The sequence below is a fragment of the Solanum lycopersicum genome, chromosome 1 (genome assembly GCF_036512215.1).
Source record: "Solanum lycopersicum chromosome 1, SLM_r2.1".
NCBI classification, from domain to species: domain Eukaryota; kingdom Viridiplantae; phylum Streptophyta; class Magnoliopsida; order Solanales; family Solanaceae; genus Solanum; species Solanum lycopersicum.
This window is the reverse complement of record NC_090800.1, coordinates 77,125,191-77,148,934: the sequence shown is the minus strand read 5'-3', so window position 1 is coordinate 77,148,934 and position 23,744 is coordinate 77,125,191. Positions and strand designations below refer to the sequence as shown.

At 34.7% G+C, this 23,744-nt stretch overlaps 5 protein-coding genes across 8 annotated transcripts in view; 3 read left to right on the top strand and 2 right to left on the bottom strand.

Annotated features, from left to right (window-relative positions):
* The first annotated feature begins 580 nt into the window (after positions 1-580).
* LOC101254632 (protein VACUOLELESS GAMETOPHYTES-like) lies at positions 581-1,664 on the top strand. The gene has a single exon (XM_004229312.5). The coding sequence runs from the start codon at positions 758-760 to the stop codon at positions 1,514-1,516; it is 759 nt and encodes a 252-aa protein (XP_004229360.2). The 5' UTR covers positions 581-757; the 3' UTR covers positions 1,517-1,664.
* Positions 1,665-9,562: 7,898 nt separating this feature from the next.
* On the top strand, positions 9,563-10,919 carry LOC138347201 (uncharacterized mitochondrial protein AtMg00810-like). Its single transcript, XM_069294893.1, has 2 exons — positions 9,563-9,718; positions 9,807-10,919. Exons 1-2 carry the CDS (start codon positions 9,563-9,565, stop codon positions 10,917-10,919), a joined length of 1,269 nt encoding a protein of 422 aa, XP_069150994.1.
* A 1,002-nt stretch (positions 10,920-11,921) lies between these two features.
* LOC104647902 (uncharacterized) lies at positions 11,922-13,327 on the top strand. Its single transcript, XM_010323756.4, has one exon. It carries the CDS (start codon positions 12,004-12,006, stop codon positions 13,195-13,197), a length of 1,194 nt encoding a protein of 397 aa, XP_010322058.2. The 5' UTR covers positions 11,922-12,003; the 3' UTR covers positions 13,198-13,327.
* A 2,320-nt stretch (positions 13,328-15,647) lies between these two features.
* On the bottom strand, positions 15,648-16,475 carry LOC104647952 (uncharacterized). The gene has a single exon (XM_010323856.3). It carries the CDS (start codon positions 16,473-16,475, stop codon positions 15,648-15,650), a length of 828 nt encoding a protein of 275 aa, XP_010322158.2.
* A 2,534-nt stretch (positions 16,476-19,009) lies between these two features.
* The window catches only part of LOC101254331 (callose synthase 2), a 30,743-nt gene continuing 26,008 nt past the window's right edge, over positions 19,010-23,744 (bottom strand). For all 4 annotated transcript variants that reach the window (XM_026031249.2, XM_069291663.1, XM_069291664.1 and 1 more), the window contains exons 33-43: positions 23,472-23,661; positions 23,224-23,380; positions 22,608-22,727; positions 22,405-22,520; positions 22,177-22,260; positions 21,526-21,638; positions 21,218-21,447; positions 20,323-21,120; positions 20,192-20,242; positions 19,632-19,817; positions 19,010-19,547 (exon numbers count right to left, since the gene is read on the bottom strand). In XM_026031249.2, coding sequence (XP_025887034.2) covers positions 19,299-19,547; positions 19,632-19,817; positions 20,192-20,242; positions 20,323-21,120; positions 21,218-21,447; positions 21,526-21,638; positions 22,177-22,260; positions 22,405-22,520; positions 22,608-22,727; positions 23,224-23,380; positions 23,472-23,661 — 2,294 coding nt within the window. In that variant the 3' untranslated portion in view covers positions 19,010-19,298. The remainder of the gene's footprint in view (positions 19,548-19,631; positions 19,818-20,191; positions 20,243-20,322; positions 21,121-21,217; positions 21,448-21,525; positions 21,639-22,176; positions 22,261-22,404; positions 22,521-22,607; positions 22,728-23,223; positions 23,381-23,471; positions 23,662-23,744) is intronic.

Sequence of the window (23,744 nt, the reverse complement as noted above, 5' to 3'; positions counted from 1 at the left end):
AAAAAATGTGATATTACAGGACCTGCTATAATGCAAAATGAGAATCAAGCAGACATATATGACTCTTCGAGTGGCTAGTTAATTTTGAGACATTATGATAATCAAACTAAATGAATTATGTATTAGTCAGCAATAGGATAATGAATGATAAAAATGCCAACTTGCAAAGAGCAAAAACTCTCACAGTAGACCGTTACCGCAACATCCATGAACCTCAATAAAGTTGACTTCCCAAAGTCACCACTTTGCCGATTATAACTAAATTAAGATTTGCGTCACGAAGAATCACCGTTGGAATAAAACTTTTTTATACATCAAGTGTATTCGATGCTCAAACCTAAGATCAAGTTTAATGAATGTTTATTACCCCACTATAATTTTTATTGATTGAGTAAAAACTTATAAGTGAGAAGAAGGAATTAGTTAACTTGAAAAAAACAATTAGAAGGTAAATTTTAGTGTATGTCAAATCATACGAAGATTCTCGATTGCCATTATTTTAGTAGCCAATGGATAACAGGGCTGAGTCAGTCAATACGCTTACATATATTTAAATAACAACTGGCCAAATTATTTGTTCACCGGACTTGATAAAGAGGAAAATAAAAATGAATGCAAAGTCGTGGAAGGAAATTAACATCATGGCCTTGTTCTTAACTTATTATTATTGTTATAGTTGAATTAGTATCTATAAATACAATTACAAGTTGCATTTCTTATTGATTACTGATTTCAAAAAAGTTAGAAAGAAAAATCAATGGGAAGACAGAATAAGAGTAGCAATGCGTCATGTGAAGGTAAACAACACTTTAGCCATCCTCACATTTTGAAACCAATTGTGAATCGTCCTGAAACACTCACTTGCAATGCCTGTGAGCAACCAAATAACAATAAGCCTAATTTCCATGGATGCAACAGTTGCCAGTATTTCCTCCACGATAACTGCTTCGATGCTCCGCGTTTTCTCAATCACGTGTCTCATCCTTCCCACCCCTTGACCCTTCACCAAATCCCGTCTTACTCGAGTCGTACCTACACTTGCAAGGCTTGTAACTCTGCTGGGAATGCGTTTTGCTTCAGCTGTGCTGCTTGTGAATTTGATATCCACTTGCAATGTGCATCTTGTCCGAGTTCGATACTTGTTGACAAACACCCACATCAACTGGGGCTCCATTTCGGCTCCCCATATGAAGATAAGAATATGGAATATGTTTGTGATATCTGCAACGAAATAATGAACAAGAACGATTGGTTGTACTATTGTGCTGGGTGTGATTTCGGGTCACACTTGCGGTGTGCCATAACTAGTCCTGAAGTCGGTGTTTTCCCGGAACAACACCGTCCAAGTCCAAATCCATATTCAAATTCAAATCTAAATTCAAATTTAAATCCAAATCCAAATGCAGCTGTGGAAATGATAAATTCAGTGAATGCTGCTCATGAGCGGCTTATAGCAGCTCAAATTCGTGCACAGTTTGCGGCACGAGGACAAGAGGCTGCTCTGGACTTAATCTAGGCATACAATTTACATTTATCAAATGCTTCCGCTTTGGCCTTTTTCTGTTTTTATTGCTAAATAAATGCTTTATTGTTGTTATCATATTGTTTCTCTTTCAGATTTGTATCTTTAATCATCAAGTTTCTCCATTATTTCTTTTGGTTTCTATGTTTGTGTTGTTCCCCTAGGTTTTTTATGCTAATTATGAGTCAATTTTTATTACTTTTAAAAATAAAGTATTACTAAGAACAAAATTGGAAGAATATATTTAATAATATTTTGATTTTCTAAACTAACAACTATTTTGAACCATTTATTTTTTTGTAAGCATAACAAGTAAAGTAAAGTAAAGTAGTTGGAAGGGAGTAAAAAGATTAGAATCCAAAACAGAAAAAGATAAAAGCACCACTGAAATTGTTTCGAATTTTTAAAAAGATACCTTAACTTTGTGGACATTCTATTACTCCACAAAAGTATTGAATATATTTGTAAAAGTACCATTTTGATTTATTTTCTCGCTATGTTTGTGAACACGCACATGACGCGCGTGAAGGTCCACTTTTGCGGTAAAAGATCAATTGAAAAGTGTCACGTTTCAATCATTTTCTTTATTAATTATTTACCTCATCATCTTCCTCAAATTGGGTTACAATTGCCTCGAATGTGTTAAACTTAATTAATGACAGATCAAATATCATTAACACAAATTTACCTCATCATCTTCCTCAATGATGCTTTAATAATATGAATTAGAGTTTGGAAAAAAATTATTATTGATAAATAGAGTCACAAAAAACAGAAAAGGGTCTAAAATGCCCTCAAAGTATTGAAAATGGTACAAAATTACCCTCTATCCACCTATTGGCTCCAAAATACCCTTCCCACCCACCTATTGGGTCCAAAATGTCCTTGTCATCCACCTTTTGGTTCAAAATTAACCACTTATTTAACGGTTTTATATTTAAACTATTTAAATATTTTTTTAAATACGTGGCGCTCAACTATTTGTTATAATTTAACTTATTAGTATAATTTATAATTCAATCTACTACCCATCCATTACTAATTAAACCCTCCAAATTAATAAATCACTCACATTATTAATGCAACAATAGAAAAGCTACTGCCAATTGAGTGTTTTTTAAAATTTGAGACGAAAATATCTATAGAAGTTAATTATCATACATTCAAGTGTCTAAATAAAAATTACCAATAAACTTAAAAGTCTAACTATGTTCATCTTAATTATTCTTACGTCCCAATTATGTGATGTTACTTCATAGGTAACTTTTTTTCAAAATAATATATTAAAAGTTTTAAAACAAATCATAATTATTAATAAAATTATATTTTACAAAAGTGCATGAATTAATTCGGGATGTATTACTTCTTTACCTTTAATCATAAATTTCTAATTCAATCTTAAAAGAGAATCAAATTGAAAGTGTCCTCCTAAATAAGAGGCTCAACATAAATTTAATTGGGGCTTCGATTCGGACTCGAATAATTTTGGATGTCATTTTCATTAATCTATAATTTCATCATGTTTTAGTAGTGTTTATGACGATTTTGATATTATAGTTGGATTATTAATTGGGTGGAGTTTAGTAGTAATGAGTGGGTAGTGGGTTGGTTTATAAATAATACAAATAAATTAAATTATAACCAATAGTTGAACATCAAGTATTTTAAAAATATTAAAATAGTTTAAATTTAAAATCATTAAATAAGTGGTCAATTTTGAACTCAAAGGTTGATGACAAGGGTATTTTGGAGCCAATAGGTGAATGAAAAGGACATTTTGAAGCCAATAAGTGGATGAAGGGTAATTTTGTAACATTTTCAATACTTCAAGGATATTTTAGACCCTTTTCCGCACAAAAAACTATTTATAATATATGATTTAAAAGAAAATAACTCATTAAATTGATACATCTCAAAAAAATTTCAAACTAGTAATATCAAGTTTAGATTTCCGTTGACTAATCAAAAGTGAATTGACGAATGCCAGTACGTGGAGAATTTGATTATGAAGAAGAAGAAGAAAGAGAACATAGGAGGGTAATGAAAAAGAAGAAGAAAGAGAAATAAGAAAGAAGAAAGAAAGAGAAAAAAAAAGAAAAAAAGAAAATGAAGTTGATAAAATAAGAAAAATTAAAATTAAAATTAATACGTGGCAGATTATAATTGGTGCGTGATTGAATTTCTTTTCTTGCAAGTGAGGATGGTTAAAAAATGGGTATTTACAACACTTTAAAATTGTTTAAGAGAATAATAGGATGTCCGCAAAGTTAAGTTATCTTTTTAAAAATTCAAAACAACTTCAAAAGTGCTTTTATGTCTTTTCTCAATTCAAAATTATAAACTAATAAGTCTCACTATAAACTGAAAAAGTTTGGCTTCGCAAAATCATGACACTAGAAAGGCTAAAAGAAGTAAGGGGTGAGAAGCACAATAAAAATTTGAAAATGTAAGAGCAGCTCGATGTATAAAACATTTCATATTGACGCATTTAAATCAAAAGAGTTCCATTTCAAATAATGCGATATAGAAAATCTACAACTATGAAAATTTAGCGGACATATATGACTGTTCACTTGGCAAGTTAATTTTGAGACACTACGGTCTACGATAATCAAACTCCAAGGCGTTCATTGTCAATGCATATTATAACAAAATCTAAATGATTTAAGTAATAGTCAATAGTCAGCCCTAGGATAATGAATGATAAAAATGCCAACTTGCTAAGATCAAAAAGTCGAACACTTGATTTTTGCCGCAACATCCATGAACCTCAATAAAGTTGACTTCCAAAGTCATCAATTCGCCGAAATAATTTTACAGTTTTATACCTCAGAGACGACAATCTATAAATCTAGATAGATCTCCTTTTTTTTATCTGATGTCTGATATTCATATCTGAGTTCACAATTAAATTTGAATTCACATTGAAAAATCTCAACTGAGATAATTATTTGCCTGATAAATTGATTAGTATTAGGACGATGCAATAATCAGACTCCAATGTGTGGTCGAGCAGCACTACTTACGAAAATGACTGATGTAATGCCAACTTGTAAGAGAAGAAAGTGTGCTGCTGAACCTCAACATAATTGACTTGTGAATTGTTAATATTCTCAGAGCCATTTTAGTCAAAGTAAAAAAAACGAAGATGCTCGACCCCATTTTAGTACGTAGCCAATGGATACCAGTTAGTCAATCAATTGGCCAAATTGTTATAGCAAAAAATGAGAAAATATGGAAGCAAAGCCGTCCAAAGGAAACAAATAAAATATCTATAAATGTAAATCATCACTTGCACCTAGCTAACCTAACTCTCTAATACACATCCATTATATTGCACAAACAAAATTACAAGGAAAAAAAATGGGAAGACAAAACCGGGGTAAAAATGCAGGATCTCAAGATAAATAACACTTCAGTCATCAACACGCCTTGAAACTAATTGTGAATCCAACTGAAACAGTACTCAATTGCAATGCTTGTGAGCAACCAAACAATACTAACAAGCCTTTCTACGGCTGCAACACCTGCCAATATTTCCTCCACGAAAACTGTTTCAATGCTCCGCGTTTTCTCAATCACTCGTCTCATCCTTCCCATCCCTTGACCCTTCACCAAATTCCATCTTACTCGAGTCATTCCTATACTTGCAAGGCTTGTGGCTCTGCTGGTAATGGATTTTGCTTCAGCTGCGCTGCTTGTGACTTTGATATTCACTTGCAATGTGCGTCCAGTCCTAGCTCAATACTTGTTAATAACCACCCACATCAATTGGAGCTCAACTTCGGTTCTCCATACAAAGATAAGAACAGCGTATACATTTGTGATATGTGCAATGTGATAATGAGTAGGGAAAATTGGTTGTACTACTGTGCTGGGTGTGATTTCGCGTCACACTTGCACTGTGTAATAACTAATCCTGAAGTCGGTGTTTTCCCCAAACAGCAGCGTCCAATTCCAAATCCAAATCCAAGTCAAAATTCAAACTCAAGCTGGAATTCCCATGCGAATTCAGTAGTGGAAATGATGATCATGACCGGTTTATGGCAGCTCAAATTGGCGCTCAGATCGAGGCACGAGGAAGACGTGCTATACTGGACACGATCTAGGAGTACACTATATATATATATATGTAATGCTTCCGCTTGGCTTTTTTCAGTTTTTATTGCAAAATAAATGCTTTATTGTTGTTATGTTATTCCTCTTTCAAATTTTGTATCCTTGATAATCATGTTTTTCCTTTGGTTTCTATGTTTATTTATTACGAACTAGATTTTGATTTGCCTCTTTTTGTTCTCCAGAATTACTGTCTTTGGCAGAATGATAACCATATTAGTCCTCTCCTTGTAAAAATATATATTCAAGAAAAAAGAAAAGAGGAAGAAGACTGAAGACTGAAACGACAAAAACACACTAAGTAATGCAATTTTTTTAGTTTCATAGTTGAATTATCACGTGTGTGAGCTTTCTACGAAGAATCACTATAAGTGTGTCGATACACACGTCAACTATCGATACTAATCAAAATAAATGATAAACTATATTCATGAAAAGGTCAATACTTGTAAAAGAACTAACTAAATGTGTACAAGTTCCTTAGCATTACTAATTGTAATTACACATTGTTAAGAGTGTAAATATAGTTAGTTAGTTAGTTAGTAAGTTTGTTAGAAATGGCAGTAAATTAGTTGTGGCTTAGAGTCATTATATACATGCTTGTAATTAGAATTAGGAGGTTAAGTTTTCAATATCAGATTTTCTCTTCTTCTTCACTACTTCTCTGTTCTTCCTTTCACTCTTCAATGGAGTTTTCACTCTCCAATTCAGCTTCTTAACATGGTATCAGAGCCACACGAGCCTAGATTTGGACAATTCCTACACATTCAGTGAAGGATTTTGCTATTTCAGTTGATTTTCTTAATTTTCGATTTCATGGAGGTTCAAGGAACTGCTTCAGAAACTTCCATACCAGCTTCACCTTCTTCTTTCGATCATCTTCATCCTTTGTATCTATATCCATCAGATTCACCTGGATCGTTGAATGTTGGGATCTTACTCACTGGAAGTGATAACTATACCTTATGGAGCAAGGCTATGGAGTTAGCCTTGCTTGGAAAGAATAAGGTTGGATTTATCGATGGAACAGTGAAGAAGACACAGTTCACAGGGGACTTGATTCGACTTTGGGATCGTTGTAATGCCATAGTTGTTTCGTGGATATTGTGCAATGTAAGTAAAAATCTTCATAGTGGAGTTCTCTATTGCTCAAATTCATACTTGATTTGGGAAGATCTTAAGGAAAGGTTTAACAAGGTAAATAGCTCTCGTATTTTTCAGCTGCATAAAGAGATTTTTACTCTTGTTCAAGGTGTCTCGTCTGTGTCATTGTATTACTCTAGGTTGAAGGATTTGTGGGATGAATATGATTCTATAATGCCTCCTCCAGCTTGTACATGTTCTAGATCTAAAGAATTTTTTGAGCAATCACAACATCAGAGAATGTTACAGTTTCTAATGGGGCTTAATGACAATTATAGTCAGGCTAGAAGTCAAATTCTGTTAATGCCACAACTTCCTAGCATCAATCAAGCATATGCTATGGTTAATCAAGATGAAATCCAAAGGATGGTAGCTGGATCAAGTAGGATAATGTCTGATATGGTTCCTACTGCAATGTTTACATCTAATTCTGGTCCTGGTGGTCACAAGCCTAGAAGATCCTATAATCCAAATGCTTTTTGTGATTACTGCAATATCAAAGGTCATATGAGAAATGATTGTAATAAACTTCTAAAGTGTGACTTCTGTCACAAAACTGGTCACCTTAAGAGTGATTGCTATAAACTGATTGGGTATCCTGCTGAATACAAAGGCAAAAGAGATACAATTGTTGCTGGAAATTCTATCTATAGTGCAGGACATGTATCTCAACAGTATCAATGTGATAAGACAGATGCCTCACCTTACAATCATCAGATGCAAATGCAGTCTCCAAGTGTTTCTTCTTCACAGTACAACTCTCAGATGCCTTTGTTCACTCCATTACAACATCAGAAATTACTAAAAATGCTTGATCAAACTAACCTTGAAGATATAAGTGGTACATCAAATATGACAGGTAATCATTTGTCTTCAAATGCTTCTATGAAGTGGATTATAGACACTGGAGCATCCCATCATATAGTAAGAGACTATACATGTTTATGTAATTCAGTTATGGTAGAGAATGCAGGTCAAGTTCAGCTGCCAACTGGTACTTCTGCCAAGGTTTCACATGTTGGAGATTGTCACATAGGAGGAGGTGATGTTCTTAGAAGAGTATTGTGTGTACCAGCTTTCAAATTCAATCTTCTGTCAGTGTCTCAAATGACAAAAGATTTGAATTGCTGTGTCACATTTTACCCAAGTTGTTGTGTTTTACAGGATCTAGGATCTGGGAAGGTGAGAATGATTGGTAAAGAGGAAGATGGACTTTACACTTTCTACTCTCAACATGGTCAGTATAATCACAATAAGGTGTTACAACAACCACATCATTGCATGACAACTATTCAGAGTGTGGAGGCAAATGCAAATATATGGCATCAAAGGTTGGGACATGTTCCCATGGGAGTCATCAGAAAGATCTCATCATTTCACAAGTTTGGTAATAAGTTTGCTTTACATAAATGTGATATTTGTCCTCTAGCTAGACAGACAAGGTTGCCTTTTCCACACAGTACTAGTAGTTCTACATGTATTTTTCAGCTTCTTCATATGGATGTTTGGGGTCCCTATAGAGTTGAAACATATGATGGTATGAGATATTTTTTTACTATAGTTGATGACTATTCTAGATGGACTTGGACTTTCTTAATGAGACTTAAATCTGATGTTGTTAGTTTGCTAAAACAGTTTGTTGCTGAAATAGAAACTCAGTTTGATAAAAGGATTAAAAGGATAAGATCTGATAATGGCACTGAATTCTTCAATACCAATTGTGATGATTTATTTAAACTTCATGGCATCATTCATGAGAGTTCTTGTCCATATACACCTCAACAAAATGGGGTAGTGGAAAGAAGACACAGACATATTTTAGAAACTGCAAGAGCTGTCAAATTTCAAGCTGGTTTTCCTGACAAATTTTGGGGATTATGTATTCATGCTGCTACTCATGTGTTGAACAGAATTCCTTCTACAACTTTAGGGAATGTATCATCCTTTGAGAGATTATATGGAAGACCTCCTCTTTTAGACTACATGAGAGTCATTGGGTGTCTGTGTTTTGTCACTAACATTACTACACATGACAAGTTTAGTCCAAGGGCAATTAGAGCTGTTTTGATGGGGTATGGTACGACTCAGAAAGGATACAAGCTATATGATTTGGAAAATAAGAAATTCTTCATTAGCAGGGATGTAAATTTCTTGGAAACAGTTTTTCCTTTTCATGATCACACTTCTAAACAGACTCAGCTTGTCCATCCATCAGATATGTTTGATTATGACATCTTAGTTGCAGATTCTACTTCTTCAAATGTTTGCCAAGACAGTGTTTCTCCTTCTTCTCAGAATTGTGAGGATTGTGCAAATGATTTATCACAAGTTTCATGTGACATTACTCCATCACCTTTAAGAAAATCAAGCAGAAACTCCAGGCCTCCTGTTTGGCACAAAGATTATGTAGTCACAGCTGGTTCTAAGAAGTGTAATTACTCTCTTGCATCAGTCTTAGACTATGAGGGATTATCACATACATATCAAAGTTTTGTTTCAAAGTTTTCTGCTGAAACTGAACCATCAAGTTACTTAGAGGCAGTACAAGATCCTAGATGGATAGAGGCTATGAAGAATGAGATCAAAGCACTAGAAGATAATGGCACATGAGAACTGGTGACATTGCCTAAGGATAAAAGGGCTATAGGTTGTAAATGGGTATACAAGATCAAATATAATGCAGATGGAAGTGTAGAGAGATATAAGGCTAGACTAGTTGCTAAGGGGTATAATCAAAAGAAAGGTTTTGATTACCAAGAAACTTTCTCTCCAGTGGTGAAGATGGCAACTGTGAGGTCTGTTGTGTCTATTGCAGCTGCAAATCACTGGATAATACATCAGATGGATGTATACAATGCATTTCTACAAGGAGATTTATATGAAGAAGTATATATGAAACTCCCTGAAGGTCTTAATAGAAAAGTTGGCAGTGATCAAGTTTGCAGATTGTTGAAATCTCTTTATGGTCTTAAACAAGCTTCAAGACAGTGGAATATTAAACTAACTACCACCTTGATTGATTCAGGATTCATTCAAAGCAATAGAGACTACTCTTTCTTTGTTTACTAGAAGGAAGGACAACAGTTTAGTAGTGGTATTAGTGTATGTAGATGATTTACTAATAACAGGAAATGATTCAAACATGATTCATGAGACTAAAGCAGCTTTACAACATGCATTCAAGATTAAAGACTTAGGAGAACTAAGATATTTTCTTGGATTGGAGTTTGCTAGAAGTGACAGTGGGATACTCATACACCAGAGGAAATATACTTTAGAGTTACTGGCTGATATGGGATTATCAGGTGCTAAACCAATATCAACACCTATGGAAATGAATTTAAAACTCACTTCCACAGAATATGATGATCACATGGACTCTTCACATAAAGATACACTTCTTGAGGATCCTGCAAGTTATCAAAGATTGGTTGGAAGGTTATTGTATCTCACCACCACTAGACCAGACATATCTTTTGCAGTTCAATGTCTAAGTCAGTTTATGCATGCACCAAAAGTTTCACACATGAATTCAGCACTCAGACTGGTCAGGTATTTGAAGACAGAACCAGGTTTGGGAATTCTAATGTCATCAACTGGGGGAGATAGTTTACAAGTATTTTGTGATGCTGATTGGGGTTCATGCATAAACAACAGGAGATCAATTACTGGTTACTTAATCAAATATGGAGAATCACTTATCTCATGGAGGTCTAAGAAGCAGGTTACAGTTTCCAGAAGTTCAGCTGAGGCTGAGTACAGAGCCATGGCCTCAACTGTTGCAGAGATTGTTTGGACTGTTGGTTTGTTTCAAGAATTAGAAGTTGATATCTCTTTACCAGTGTCTGTTCATTCAGATAGTACTTCAGCATTGCAGATTGCAGCCAATCCTGTGTTTCATGAAAGAACAAAACACATAGATATTGATTGTCACTTTATTAGAGAAAAGATCAAGGATGGAATGCTTATCACTGTCTATCTTCCATCTTCAGAACAGCCTGCAGATATGCTTACCAAGGCACTTGGAAAAGGCCATCATAGATATCTAATGTCCAAGCTAGGAATGAAGAACATCTTCATAGCTCCTAGCTTGAAGGGGGGTGTAAAAGAACTAACTAAATATGTACAAGTTCCTTAGCATTACTAATTGTAATTACACATTGTTAAGAGTGTAAATATAGTTAGTTAGTTAGTTAGTAAGTTTGTTAGAAATGGCAGTAAATTAGTTGTGGCTTAGAGTCATTCTATACATGCTTGTAATTAGAATTAGGAGGTTAAGTTTTCAATATCAGATTTTCTCTTCTTCTCCACTACTTCTCTGTTCTTCCTTTCACTCTTCAATGGAGTTTTCACTCTCCAATTCAGCTTCTTAACAATACTATTACGCGTGAACTTTTAATATATAGAGTGATTATTCAAAAAAAAAACTTATTGTGATTGTTCAAATATAAAGATATTAAACCTGTAATAAGACGAGGTCATGATAGAATATGGTGATCGTTATATTTAGTTTCCACTTTATTTAGCTTTTAATGGTTCTATATATTTAATTTATCAAGAAAAACAACTCACAAATATCATGATAATGATTTCCTTGTGAAAGTATACGCACAAGAAAAATAAATTTCATAAGTAACAATTTCATGTTGATTGTCTCCCCACCCTACCTCGCAACATGTGTTTCCTCTCCGCCCTCCCAACTAGCTCGCACAACCTGCAAACTCTCCCATAGACCCCGCCCCTGCGTACCCCAACACCTCCACCTCATCCACATTTGTAGTGTTTGTCTAAATTCTATACAAATATCTTTTTAGATAATATTTAGTATATTTATCAAATACGAAAAAAAAAAAGAAATAAGAAAAAGTCTGTTATTTTTAGAAAAAAAACCTCCATCGTACCAAACACACCCCAAGAAACATACATGGTTTTGTAGTTAAAGCAACTCTATCGGGTTTTTGTAAAATATTTGATTAGCCAGCTTTACAAGCAAAATATGTAGTCATGTCTACGTAGATTTCACACTATTTTTATGATCTCTTCATAATCATTAAACGTCAGAAGTTGACTTCAAGAATAAGATATACCAATTAAACTTGATAGTGGATATACTAAATTCATATACTTCATTTTCAAGAAATGCATATAACCATGTCTATCTAAATCTAAAAAGAAATAACACATAGAAACAACATAGAGATCGACTAAGCAAATTGAGAGACATGAAATATCAAGATAACCAACATTTCAGCCACCATCATATTTTGAGAAAACTTGTTCTTGATGAAAATGAGGAACTTCAATGTCAAGCCTGTGAGAACTCCATTTTTGTGCCCTTTCATGGTTGCATCTCTTGCAATTTTTACCTCCATGACAACTGCCTCAACGCGCCTCGTTCTCTGATTCACCCTTCTCATCCTTCTCACCCTTTAACCCTTCTTCCAACTCCTACTTATTCGACCCGATCTTTTACTTGCAATGCCTGTGGATCTGAAGGAAGATCATGTAGCTTAAGTTGTGCTCATTGCGAGTTTGATCTGCACATGCAATGTGCCCTTTTGCCCCAAACTGTCTTACTTCCCCAACACCATTATCATGAACTTAAACTTATATTTGATTCCTCTTTTGGAGATGAGGATGAAAGTTGCATTTTTGTTTGTGATCTCTGTAATGGAAAAGTAGAACATAATTCTTGGTTGTACTATTGTGCTGATTGTGATTTTGGAACACATATCGAATGTAGTAGCATTTCTAAATATGTCAACAAACCAAAAGAAGATGCAGTCATCACGAAATCAAATGAAGAACTTGTCATTAGTAAATCAACAAAAATTTCAGTGGGGATGACAGATAAAAAAACATCCCAGAATCCCAAAATGAAGGTAGTAGTTGAATCTCCAGTCGAGAAAATAGCAGAGGAATTATCAGAAGCAGAAGAAAATGCATTGATCATGGAACCAAACCTGGAAGAACCAATCAACAAAGAAATTACTGAACAAGTATTCAATACATCAACAAAAGATCCAGTTAGGAAAACAGAGAAAAAATTTGCCAAGAGTGTTAGAGTACTAAATCCCAAAATGAAGACAGTAGAGAAACCAGCAGACAAATCAGAAGAAGAAAATGAAGAGATTCTGAAACCAAAGGAAGTACCAACAAGAAGGAAAACAAAGAAAAAAACAGACAAGAATCCAGGAGAAAATCCCAAAAGGAAGCCAGTATCTGAATCGTCTCAAGACGAAAATTCAGCAGACAATTTACGAGGAGGAGGAGAAGAAGAGGAGTCGTCAGAATTAACATATTATGAAGCTCAGCGCAGATTGAAAGAACAACACATGAAAAACATGATCATACTTCAAGCTATGGACAATGCTGCTAGCTACGTTGGGCCATCAGGGGGTTATTACTATTATTGACCTTCTATCAACATTCAATATCATGCACTCACATTCACTTGTATTCAAGTATTTCCTTTTGTTTGAATCTTTGTATTACATGTTTTGAAGTATTATTTCATCCCTATATATGTTTGAATGGTTTTATGTATGTTCGCATTGATTAGATTTTCAATATTTTTGCGAGCTATAATCCAACTCAGCCTCAAAAGTTAGCACCTGAAGGCAAGTTTGTCCAAGGAGATCATTGTTAAAGAATGGCAAAAGTCTCACATCGGTGGTTAATGAGATGGGTGGACTCCTTATGAGGCTTGAACAATCCTCTTCCCTTTGAGTTAGCTTTTGGGGTGTGAGTTAGGCCTAAGATCTAAGACCTAAGCATAATGGGTGGACTCCTTATAAGGTTTAAGCAATCCTCCTTCCTTTGAGTTAACTTTTGGTTCACTTTTGGGGTGCGAGTTAGGTCTAAGAAGTAAGATCTAAGACCTAATTTCATTGGGCTAGCTTTTGGGTACCTAAGACTAATTTCACATAATGACAAAAATCTCAATGGTTAATAAGATGAGTGGACTCCTTATAAGGCTTGGGCAATCCTCCTCCAACAACCCCGCATGTCAAGTACTTATCATTTGAGGGTGTTGTTTCGGCTCATGTCTTACATTTATATTGATCACGCCCCAAATATTTCTCCCCTAATGAAATAAGATCCAATTTATTATCATTTCCTTTTCTCGATGCATTGTGCACGAATATTTTTGGCTGTTAGCATACTGAGAGGGAAAAGATCAAATCCAAAGTTGTCATTTTTTGCTTTTCTATATTCTAATTTAACAACTTATAACATGATTACTTCTTCTAAATCAGTAAATTAATTCTGTAAGAAGATTTGACTACTCTCTTCTCCTAATTAAGAGAAAAATAAAAACAATTGTGCTAATACATGCTTTATTTCCACTTCTACTTTTAAATAAAAACAATTATCATACATGTTTTATTAATTTCAACCTAATATTTATAAAGTTGGCTTCACAAAGCGTAAAATAGACAATAAGCATAAAGGTGGATAATAATCACATAAAATGTACAAATATTCTTTCAAAATTGTAAATAAAAATATATATAGCACAGTAGGCAAAGGGGGCAATTGAAATTAAAGAGAAGCTTCCTCCACTAACTGTGATGAGACTCAAAACAGTATAGTAAGCTACTTGTATTCTATTGATTTAATAATATCCAAACATCCATTTGAGATTATAATTAATCTCAGCCATAACGCAATACTTGGTAATTTTTATAAGTTGCTTCATTTGGTTCATTCATATTAAAATTTTAAATTTATATATGCATGCATCATTTAGTTTTAAATACACAGTTAAGCTTGATCTTGATCTTAAATTGGATAAATATATTTTCAAATACACGCCTAATTTAAATATATAGACGTGCCCCCAATTTTTTCTAGGTCAAAATTTTAAGAAAAAATAGTTTAATGGAGATTGCAGAGCATAAAATGTTTATAGGGAAAAGCTTTTAAATATGCCTAAAAATTTTGCAAAAACAATTTATATTAGGGTTATGTTTATCCTTGTGGTTATAAATATTGACTAGAGTTGGTCTTCATGATGAATGATAATATGTTGGCCTTTTTTCACAAGTAAAAAAATGATCAATTTTTTCCCTTAAAACTATAGGTAAATAGGTAATGGTACATTTGTCAATAGAATTTTAACATAAGGTCGTTATTCTAGTGGCAACAATATCAACGTCTTCTACCACTTAGAACCTACAACGATTAGGTTTTTATTTCCCAAACTCAAATTAACCACAATTAAGCTTCAAATCTACTCAAATGATGATCAATTATATAATCGAATCATGTTATCATCTCTGTCGAAAATCAATCGATACAATATCTTCAACAATCTTTCTCAATTCATGAAAAGCTCTATATCAATCTCTTCATACTTAAACAAACATGTTTGCATCCTATTCAGTTTCTAAATAATTTGGCAACAATATCATGACGGTCTAGAACGATTTATAGTGGCTAACGATCAATGCTTACACAAGGTAACTATGAAAAAACACCTGAAGAAATACGAGGTACTTGAAAATAGTCAAAGAAGTTACAAAGAAAAAGTGGTGAAGATGAAACAAAACTTCAAAGGACGCTTTCTCGAGTCTTTTTCTCTCATCCCTACTTCGTCTCGAGTAAGACAGTGATGATCAATTAGATGGCCTTCTTCAAGACTGGTAACTTGCAATTAAACTAAGCATGTGACTAACTAAAATATTCAGCTTGATTGAGCAATCAAAGTTGATCTAGTTTTATTAGTCAGATCAAAGGATTACTACTACAATTACTTCTACTCATTAAAAGTTAACAACTAAAAGAGAAGATTAATCTAAGATCTACACTTAGATACAAAACTAAACTATACAGATCCTCCTTCTTCTTCTCCATCGCCAACTCAATCTCCTACACTTTTCTCAGAACCAGCTTCATTATCCGACTCGTTTCCATCTCCATTATCATCTTCACCTTCCAAATACCGAACCTTTTTCCGCAATTCCTCCAATTCCCTCTCCATTACATACATTTTCTCCTTCAACTCCATGTTTTCCTCCTCCAATCTCTCAATATGTTCCTCCACATCGTCAACTCTGTAACCAAAATCATACGTATCTCGACCCAACCCACCATTTCTCGGGTCATAGATCATCTCAAAACGGCTCAAGTCATGGCTTAACCTCTTCTCCACTTCCTCAACATCACTGTTCCAGGATACAATAACCCCTTCTCCTTCATCTTCTTCTTCTGGCTCGTTTTCAGGTGATCGGACCCGGATCAACCCGTTCATCGACCCGTAACCGTCTACACCCCACTCTTCCTTCGCTACATCAGCTAAAATCTCCCTCGCCGGGGAAAACTTCGGCGTCGGTAAAACAGCCGGAGTCACCGGACAAGGGGAAACCAAAGAAGTAATTCCCCCGGATTTTTTCGCACGGATTAGGAACGATGTCGTGTTATGCGGGGTGAAAGGGGTAAAACGATAATTATCTCTCTGTTTCTTCTTCTGAAAAAACCGGCGGGGTTTGTTCAAACGGTGGGGTTTCTGAAAATCGAAGTTGTAAAGGTTTTGGAGTTTCCAATCACTCCGGTTTACGCTCCCGGGAGTAAAACAAGGCCTTTGTAATACTTGGAAAGTTTGTTGGTTTTCCGGTACCATTGTGGGCCGTGGTGGTAAAGGTGGTGGCCAAGGGTGGTAACTCCGGTTCAGAAGCTGAGATTGGTTCATGATCGTCGACCGTTCGCCGGTGAGTTTCCTCCTAAAACTCAAAAATACGCAAAAAAAGTTACCATAAAATGGTTATGGGAGATAAAGTGAATCTGAGTGAATTGGGGTTATGTGGAGAGAGAAGGGAAGGAGGAGGAGTCACGTGTAAATCACGTGGATGACGCTAAAGCATGAGATAAGTATGGAACCACTGGTCGCATCAAGTGGGGTCCAAAATGTAATTATGATACGTATACTCGAATTACACGATTTGTAAAGGCCTAAGTCATCGATAGCCCTTAAAGTTATCTGCATAATTCATTTAGACACCTGAGACTCTTACCTATTAGACACTTTAATATTAATAAATATTTATCTATTGAACATAAAATAACAACTATCTTTACAAATATTGTGCGTGTAACGCACACTCTTTATCTTGACAAAAAGTACGAATAGAACTACGACACGTGGCACATGGGCCCATTAATTTAATTTTAAAAAATAAAGAATATTTTCCTTCCTTTAATAATATATAAAAAAATAAATTAATTAAAAAAAAATCTTTCCCCTCACCCCCACCTAACCTCATCCCATCTATCTTACTGTCCTTTTTTCTTCATCTTATTCTCTTCTTCTTCTCTTCTTCTTCTCTCTCGTTCCATAATCACCATTCCTCTTTATAACAAAAAAAAAAATGCCTAACCCCATCTCATTTCGAATTCATCCACCAAATGTTTTTCTCTTTCATTTTCTTCATTATATGTTATTCCTTTGACGACTATTCCGATTTTATAAATATAATCGACCTTGATAAATTATTTTAAAATCGACAACAAAGAGAAATTAAAATTATATCAAATATTTTATAGTATTTCTAATAAGTTTATGAATGGTGATAGTTGCTCAATTGGAGTTATTGAAAATAAAAAAATACAGATATTGATCAATTTTTAACTCCAAATGTTTCAGTTTTTCTTCTTCTTGAAAATGCAGCAGACGTTTTGTTTACAAAAAATGAAAAAAAAAATCATAACAAAAGCAGAGAAATTTGAAGTTTTTAAAATGGTGGGTTGAAGGAAAATGAGTGTGGTTTTTTTTTTTTTATGATTTAAAAGATTTATGCTTAATTAAATTAATTTTTTTTATATATATTTAGTCAATGCATGCCAAGTGTCAATAAAGTAGGTATAAATATTTTTAAAAAAATAAAAAAATGCATTCACGCGCTCAGCAGCAGTGAGATACACTTACTTTGCCACATCAGCATTTTGTGTTTAATAGGCACATTTCTTGATAATTTAGGTGTTCAATAGGTATAAATCCTAGTTCAGGTGTCTAAATGAATAATCGGGACAAGTTTGAGTGGCCGCATATAGCAAATTAATAAGCTAAAATAAATGGAGTAGTTAGGGTTTGATTTAATTGTGCTCCATAACAAACGTTAGCTAAAGTTTGTCAGGTGTCTCTCTCCCAAAAATCTCGCTCGCCACTCTCCATTCTCGCTCGCCTCTCTCGCTTTATACACAAAAGTGTATAAATTTTGTTTCTGTTTTGTATAAAGCGAGAGAAAATTGTATATACAAATGCAAAAATATATATCTTCGTGTTATACACTTAATTATACAATTTACAAACATTTTACTTCAAATATTGCAGATAAAAAGGCCAACGGATTATACAATTGAGATTATACAATTGCAGTGAAATACAATTTTTTCTAGCTTTATACAACAGAAGTGTATATATTGTGTTTCTGTTTTTGTTTAGAGCGAGAGAAAAACATATATCTTCTTGCTATACACTTATAATTATGCAATATACATACATTTTAATTCGATTCAACTGTATGCAAAGCAAATTTTATAAAAATATTGCAGCGAAATAGGCAGCGAATTATACAATTGCGCATTATACAATCGCAGTGAAATAGGATAGCGAATTATACAATTGCAGCAAAATAGGCCAGCGAATTGTACAATTGTATATGTATAGCGAATTATACAGTTTTATGTTTGGTATGAAGCGCAATTATACAAACTTTGCTATAGCGTACAAATATAAATTTTTTATTTGCTATATGTAAAAATTGCCCAAAAAATAAAGACTTTATAAATACAAGGCATGCATTTTTATTTTTGGTAAAGAGTAAGTCGTTTTAATACACAAACTAAATGATTCTAAATTCATAATTTATCATATCCAAAAATGGGATACAATAAGTTCAAGTTAAATTGGATAAGATATAATATTTTAGTATTAAGTTTGTCATAAGATTTTCACTATATTTGGTAAATGATATAGATTTATGCTTGAATAAATCGTAATATCATCTATCAATAAGAGTAAATCTTAACAGAAAACTAATCTTATATTATTCATCTTATCCTACGTACCAAACAATCAGATCCAAAAAACAAAATAAAAATGGAGCTAAAACCGATATTACTAGATATTCATTTAAAAAGTCATTTTCCTCAATTTTAGTAAACATATTTTTTCATAAACTAAACTTAACCGTGCCATATGCACGTTAAAAAGTGTAATGGAACAAATAATAAATAATTTTGTATGATATTAAATTAAAAGAATATTATAATCTTACTCACCAAGTGAAAAGGACTTGAAAACACAAAAGGAAATTCCCACAAACAAGCTTTTAATAAATTACTCCATACCAAACCCTCTCCTTTTGAACTAAAATATGTATCCTGTACAAATCATCTGGACAAATTGCAGAAACTATATTACATACACAAGCTACCTGAAATTGTGTACATGAACTAAGATACATAATATTTACATGAATCTATTCTTCTGTCCAATGAGTAGTAGCATTGAAAACTACTCTTTGTTACTGGAGGAACGATCCTTCTTTGGTCCACCAAGAATACGAGAAATCTGCAGACCTCTACTGAATGCTTGGTTGAACAACATTCGGGTTTGGAACTCTGAAACAAATGGAAACCAAGCCAAGAATGCAATGGGCGTGAACAAGAGCAAACCCATTATAATTTCATAACCACGGGCAAGTGTCCTGACAGACCCCCAAAAGCCACCACGTCGAATCCAAGGCTTCAAAGCTTGAGCAATCTGAAATAATGAAAGCAGGATGAAGACTGCACAGAAGAACGAAAGAGAGTGTCTAAGACACAAAGGAATGCTTGTGGCACTCACCATAAGCATTCCCCAACCGGTAGGCATGAACGCGAGAATGCAAACAATAATATCACGAAATTTCAGGTGTAGAATAACAATCAAACTGATGAGTAGGGAAACAAAGGAGAGGAAAATGAAGCCCTCGATCAAACGAAACACAAGCTGAAAATCAGCACTGAATTTCTTCCTTCCGACGGACACAACCTGCAATGAACAAAAGAAAGGCAAGCCAAAACATTAATAAGCACAAACACCAGAAGTGCAGCAAGCAAAATTGACGGAGGAAAAGCAAGCAAACTACTCCTTCCCATGATTTTGCAGTCTGCCCTCGGGTAAAGGGCACAAGTCAAGAAGTTCAGAAATCGACTGATTTAAATCAAATCATAATCATACTTCAATTAAACTGACCATCGTTGGCTACATTTTATTGAATCATCTGATCCCAGTAATTACCAATAGTTGGATTTTTAAGGAAAAACATTGTTATAACATAGAGAGTATCTACGAAGCCTCAAAAACACACTCCACTGGTGCATAACCAGAAGTGCAGCAAGCAAAATTGACATTTTAGAACTCACCTTCATTACTGCTAATATCACGAAAATGACAATCCAAGACACACCGTAAACCTGAATATGCAGCAGAAACAAAAGGAGTCAGTACTTGAGTTGATCATTTCTGCAGACTGAAATGCAAACTAAGGACGTACCAGGAAACTTGTTTCGTTGTTCAAAATTGTGAGGTGATATACAAGTCCGTATTGATATATAAAAAAGCGCAATGATAATAATATCTCCACTACAGTGCCACGGAGCCCTGAATGATAAAGATGCTCATGTTCTTTCTCCCACCAAGATTCCCAGCTTTTTTCTGGGGATACACCGATACCACCACGATTGTTTATCCATTTGTTCCAGTCTGTCCAGTCATCAACAATCTTTTGCCACTCGAATCCAGAAGGATTGAACAAGAATGGGGCAAAGAGCCATGTAACAACCAGGAACCATATAGATGCGGTTATAAGAACATATGCCACCATATCTCTGTATGATCTACCAAATATATGGTACACAAGAAGTAGAATCATCAGTTCAATTCCCTTGACAAAATGGCTTCGGGAGTACAAACGATAGTTTTCAGCAAATTTAGCGTGAAATACAACAAAGCCACGACCAGTGCCTCTGTATTGAGCACCCCCATGGAGCAATGTTCTCCCATAATAGTGGGTCCTTGTTCCAAGAGAAAATGTAAAGAAAACAGGAGCAAGTTGTAGTTGCATCAGCACAAAATCAGTTAAGGCATTGCGGAAGCCCCTCTCAAGGCCTATCTCCATCATCATGGGCAATGCCATCAATAAGCCAATTTGCACAAAAGACTGAGAGGCAAGAGCAACTTGAAGAGGCTTATTATTTCGAATAGCTGGGTGTGAACTCAATCCTTCTTCAAGCCCACTGACGACAAGATACAGCCGACCATAAAGAAATACATATACAATAATGACGGTTATCTGCCAAAGAAGATACATTTTTTTTAGATTGACTATAAAGAGAATAAACCCGGTTATTATCATGGAAGTCTAAACTGGAGAAGCAGTTGAGCAGTACCAAGGTAGTAAAGTAGAATCCTATAGTGGTGAAGAAGCATGATAGCATACGGAAGAAATCAAATCGATGTCCAAGCCTGTATACATCACGACTCATTGTCTGCTCACCATTTCCATTAGCTATCTTTGCCTCAAACAGTGAAATTTGGTTAAGGCCAACATCTCTTCCTTTACCAACTTGGATGTACTCATGGTGAGTAACATTACCCCCCCGCAGGGTAGAATTAAAACCTAAAAGATGCAACAAAATTTGTAAGAGTAGAGAAAACTACAGGATTTACGTGTCAAAGTATGTGGGTTTTCAAATACCGGCAAATATGTCTTCACTTAGGTTGATGACTTTGGAAGCCTTGCTCACACCACCTCTTGTTAAATGAAACAATCTATCGAATACATCAGGATGACCATAGTGGAAACGTACTCTGAGACAAAGCATCCAAAATAGACGAGAAACTTCATGTCAGTAAAACCTTTTTGACCTACTAGGATGAAAAGACATATGCACATTACTATGATCCAGAATTCATGCAACTAAGCTTGAAATAGGATGTTACATCACTTTATCCTACGATTACAAATAGGTAATCAAACCTTACCAAGTAAAATTTAGTCACAGGGCGACAAGTAGGATAACCTAGAAGAAGGTTCATTAACTTTCATAAGTAGTTCACCTAGGCAACTAGACATGAAAAGGCGTTCAAGTACTAAATATCAGATATTTAGCCTCTGGCTACACAAGGGACTAAGAACAAGGAAAATGGATATAAACGGAGAGAGAAAAGAGAGAAGAAAAGCATGATTTCAGTGCATTAGTAAATAACTCCTGTAATCAGTAGGCTACTTACAGAACAGAAAACAGAAAAGAAGAGAGAGCAAAATTCTACTAGCATATAACAGTTCAAGTTGGCACTCAGCAAAAGAGTTGATACTTCACATCTTAACTAGTTCTTGGCTACTTACTTCAATGGATTGGCCAACAATCTTTGCCCAATTGTAACAAAGCTGGTTTCCTGATTTGACATAAACCATGCTAGTGAAGAAACACTGCATCGAGAAATCAAAACGTTAGCTCATAAGAAATTACATTTCACTGTCAAGACGAAATTCTCATGCACAAGTATAATCTTTCTCCATTCCCATTGTAGCAACAAAAAGTTGTTGGCTCGCTAGAAAGGCCCATCTCCATACCTGCCAGTGAAAATATGCTCCCGCAATCCCAGAATAGTTGGATTTCTCACTCCATTCTTTTTCAAAAATTCTTGCAACAAATTCCTCATCTTAAGGGCTTCTTCCATGTAGTTATCCTTTTGATTGAAAAAGTAATAATGTGGCGTCAAACCAAACATGCCAGCTTTTTCTCATAGTAAATGAGAATCGTATCAGATACCTACCTGGTTCATATCTATTGTTTGCAATCCTTCTCCACGAGTAAATATAATCGCATGATTTTGATTCTCTGGCTTTCCTTCTCCCAATATAGCAGGCCCAGGAAGTTTTATTCGATAAATAACCTAGACAAAAATATTTCAGAAGTTGATTGTAGAGAATAAGTAATATATGGACCAGAAAATGCAGATGTATCTACAACGTAAGAGACAGTTTGTAGCTGATGAATAAAAGTTTGAGATTTTACCTACTTTTTGTAACTGAGAAGAGATATATAATTATAATCTCGGGAAACAATTGTGCGATTTGGAACAGTGTATATAATTATAATCTCCAGCAACAATTGTACGGATTCTCAGTATCCAAGCACAAACTCTATGTAGATTGACAAAAATAATTTGCAGAGATGCAATCCAGCCAAAAGAACTAAACTATATAAAAGGAAGTCCACAAACCAGGACCATACATCCAAGGACCAATAGAACTTAAGATGAACTCTTGTTATGACACTCTTAATAAAAGGCAAACCAGAAAGAAAAGGGAAACTAGAATAGGAAAAAGTGATCTGTTTTAGCTTCTAGGTGATGCATAATGTTCCAATTCAACACCTGCAACAGGTACCTGATCTAACTTCTGATCTGGCTCTGCCGAGTCCACAGACCTTGGTACAGCCTTCACGAGGGCTGAATAATAAACCTTATTATCACCAGTCCTGTTTGATTTATCTTTGCCAGTTTCGTCAATCTCGTCAATGTAAGCTACTCGAAGAGAAGGGTACCTTACAAAAAACACAAGGAATAAAACTTAGAAAGGAAAAAGTAAACACTTAAAACATAAAATAAACCAAAGTTGTTTTTTCTGGATCATACTTTGTCATTAGTCTCAAAATGTCTTGAGCACGATGATCAGCAGACCGTTTCTGAACGCCATATTGCTGGCATGACACCACATAGGTAAATTTCATGTCTGCAACTGCCTGACATTGTGACATCAAGGACCTCTCATTTTTTGGCTGTTCATCAGTATTAGATTCGGCAGCCTTATAGCCTTTCATTAACTCTGTAAAATATGTAGAAACTGCAATTCATGACAAACTCTACTCTTCAAGATGATGGGAAGAATAGAAATAATTCTCATACGAA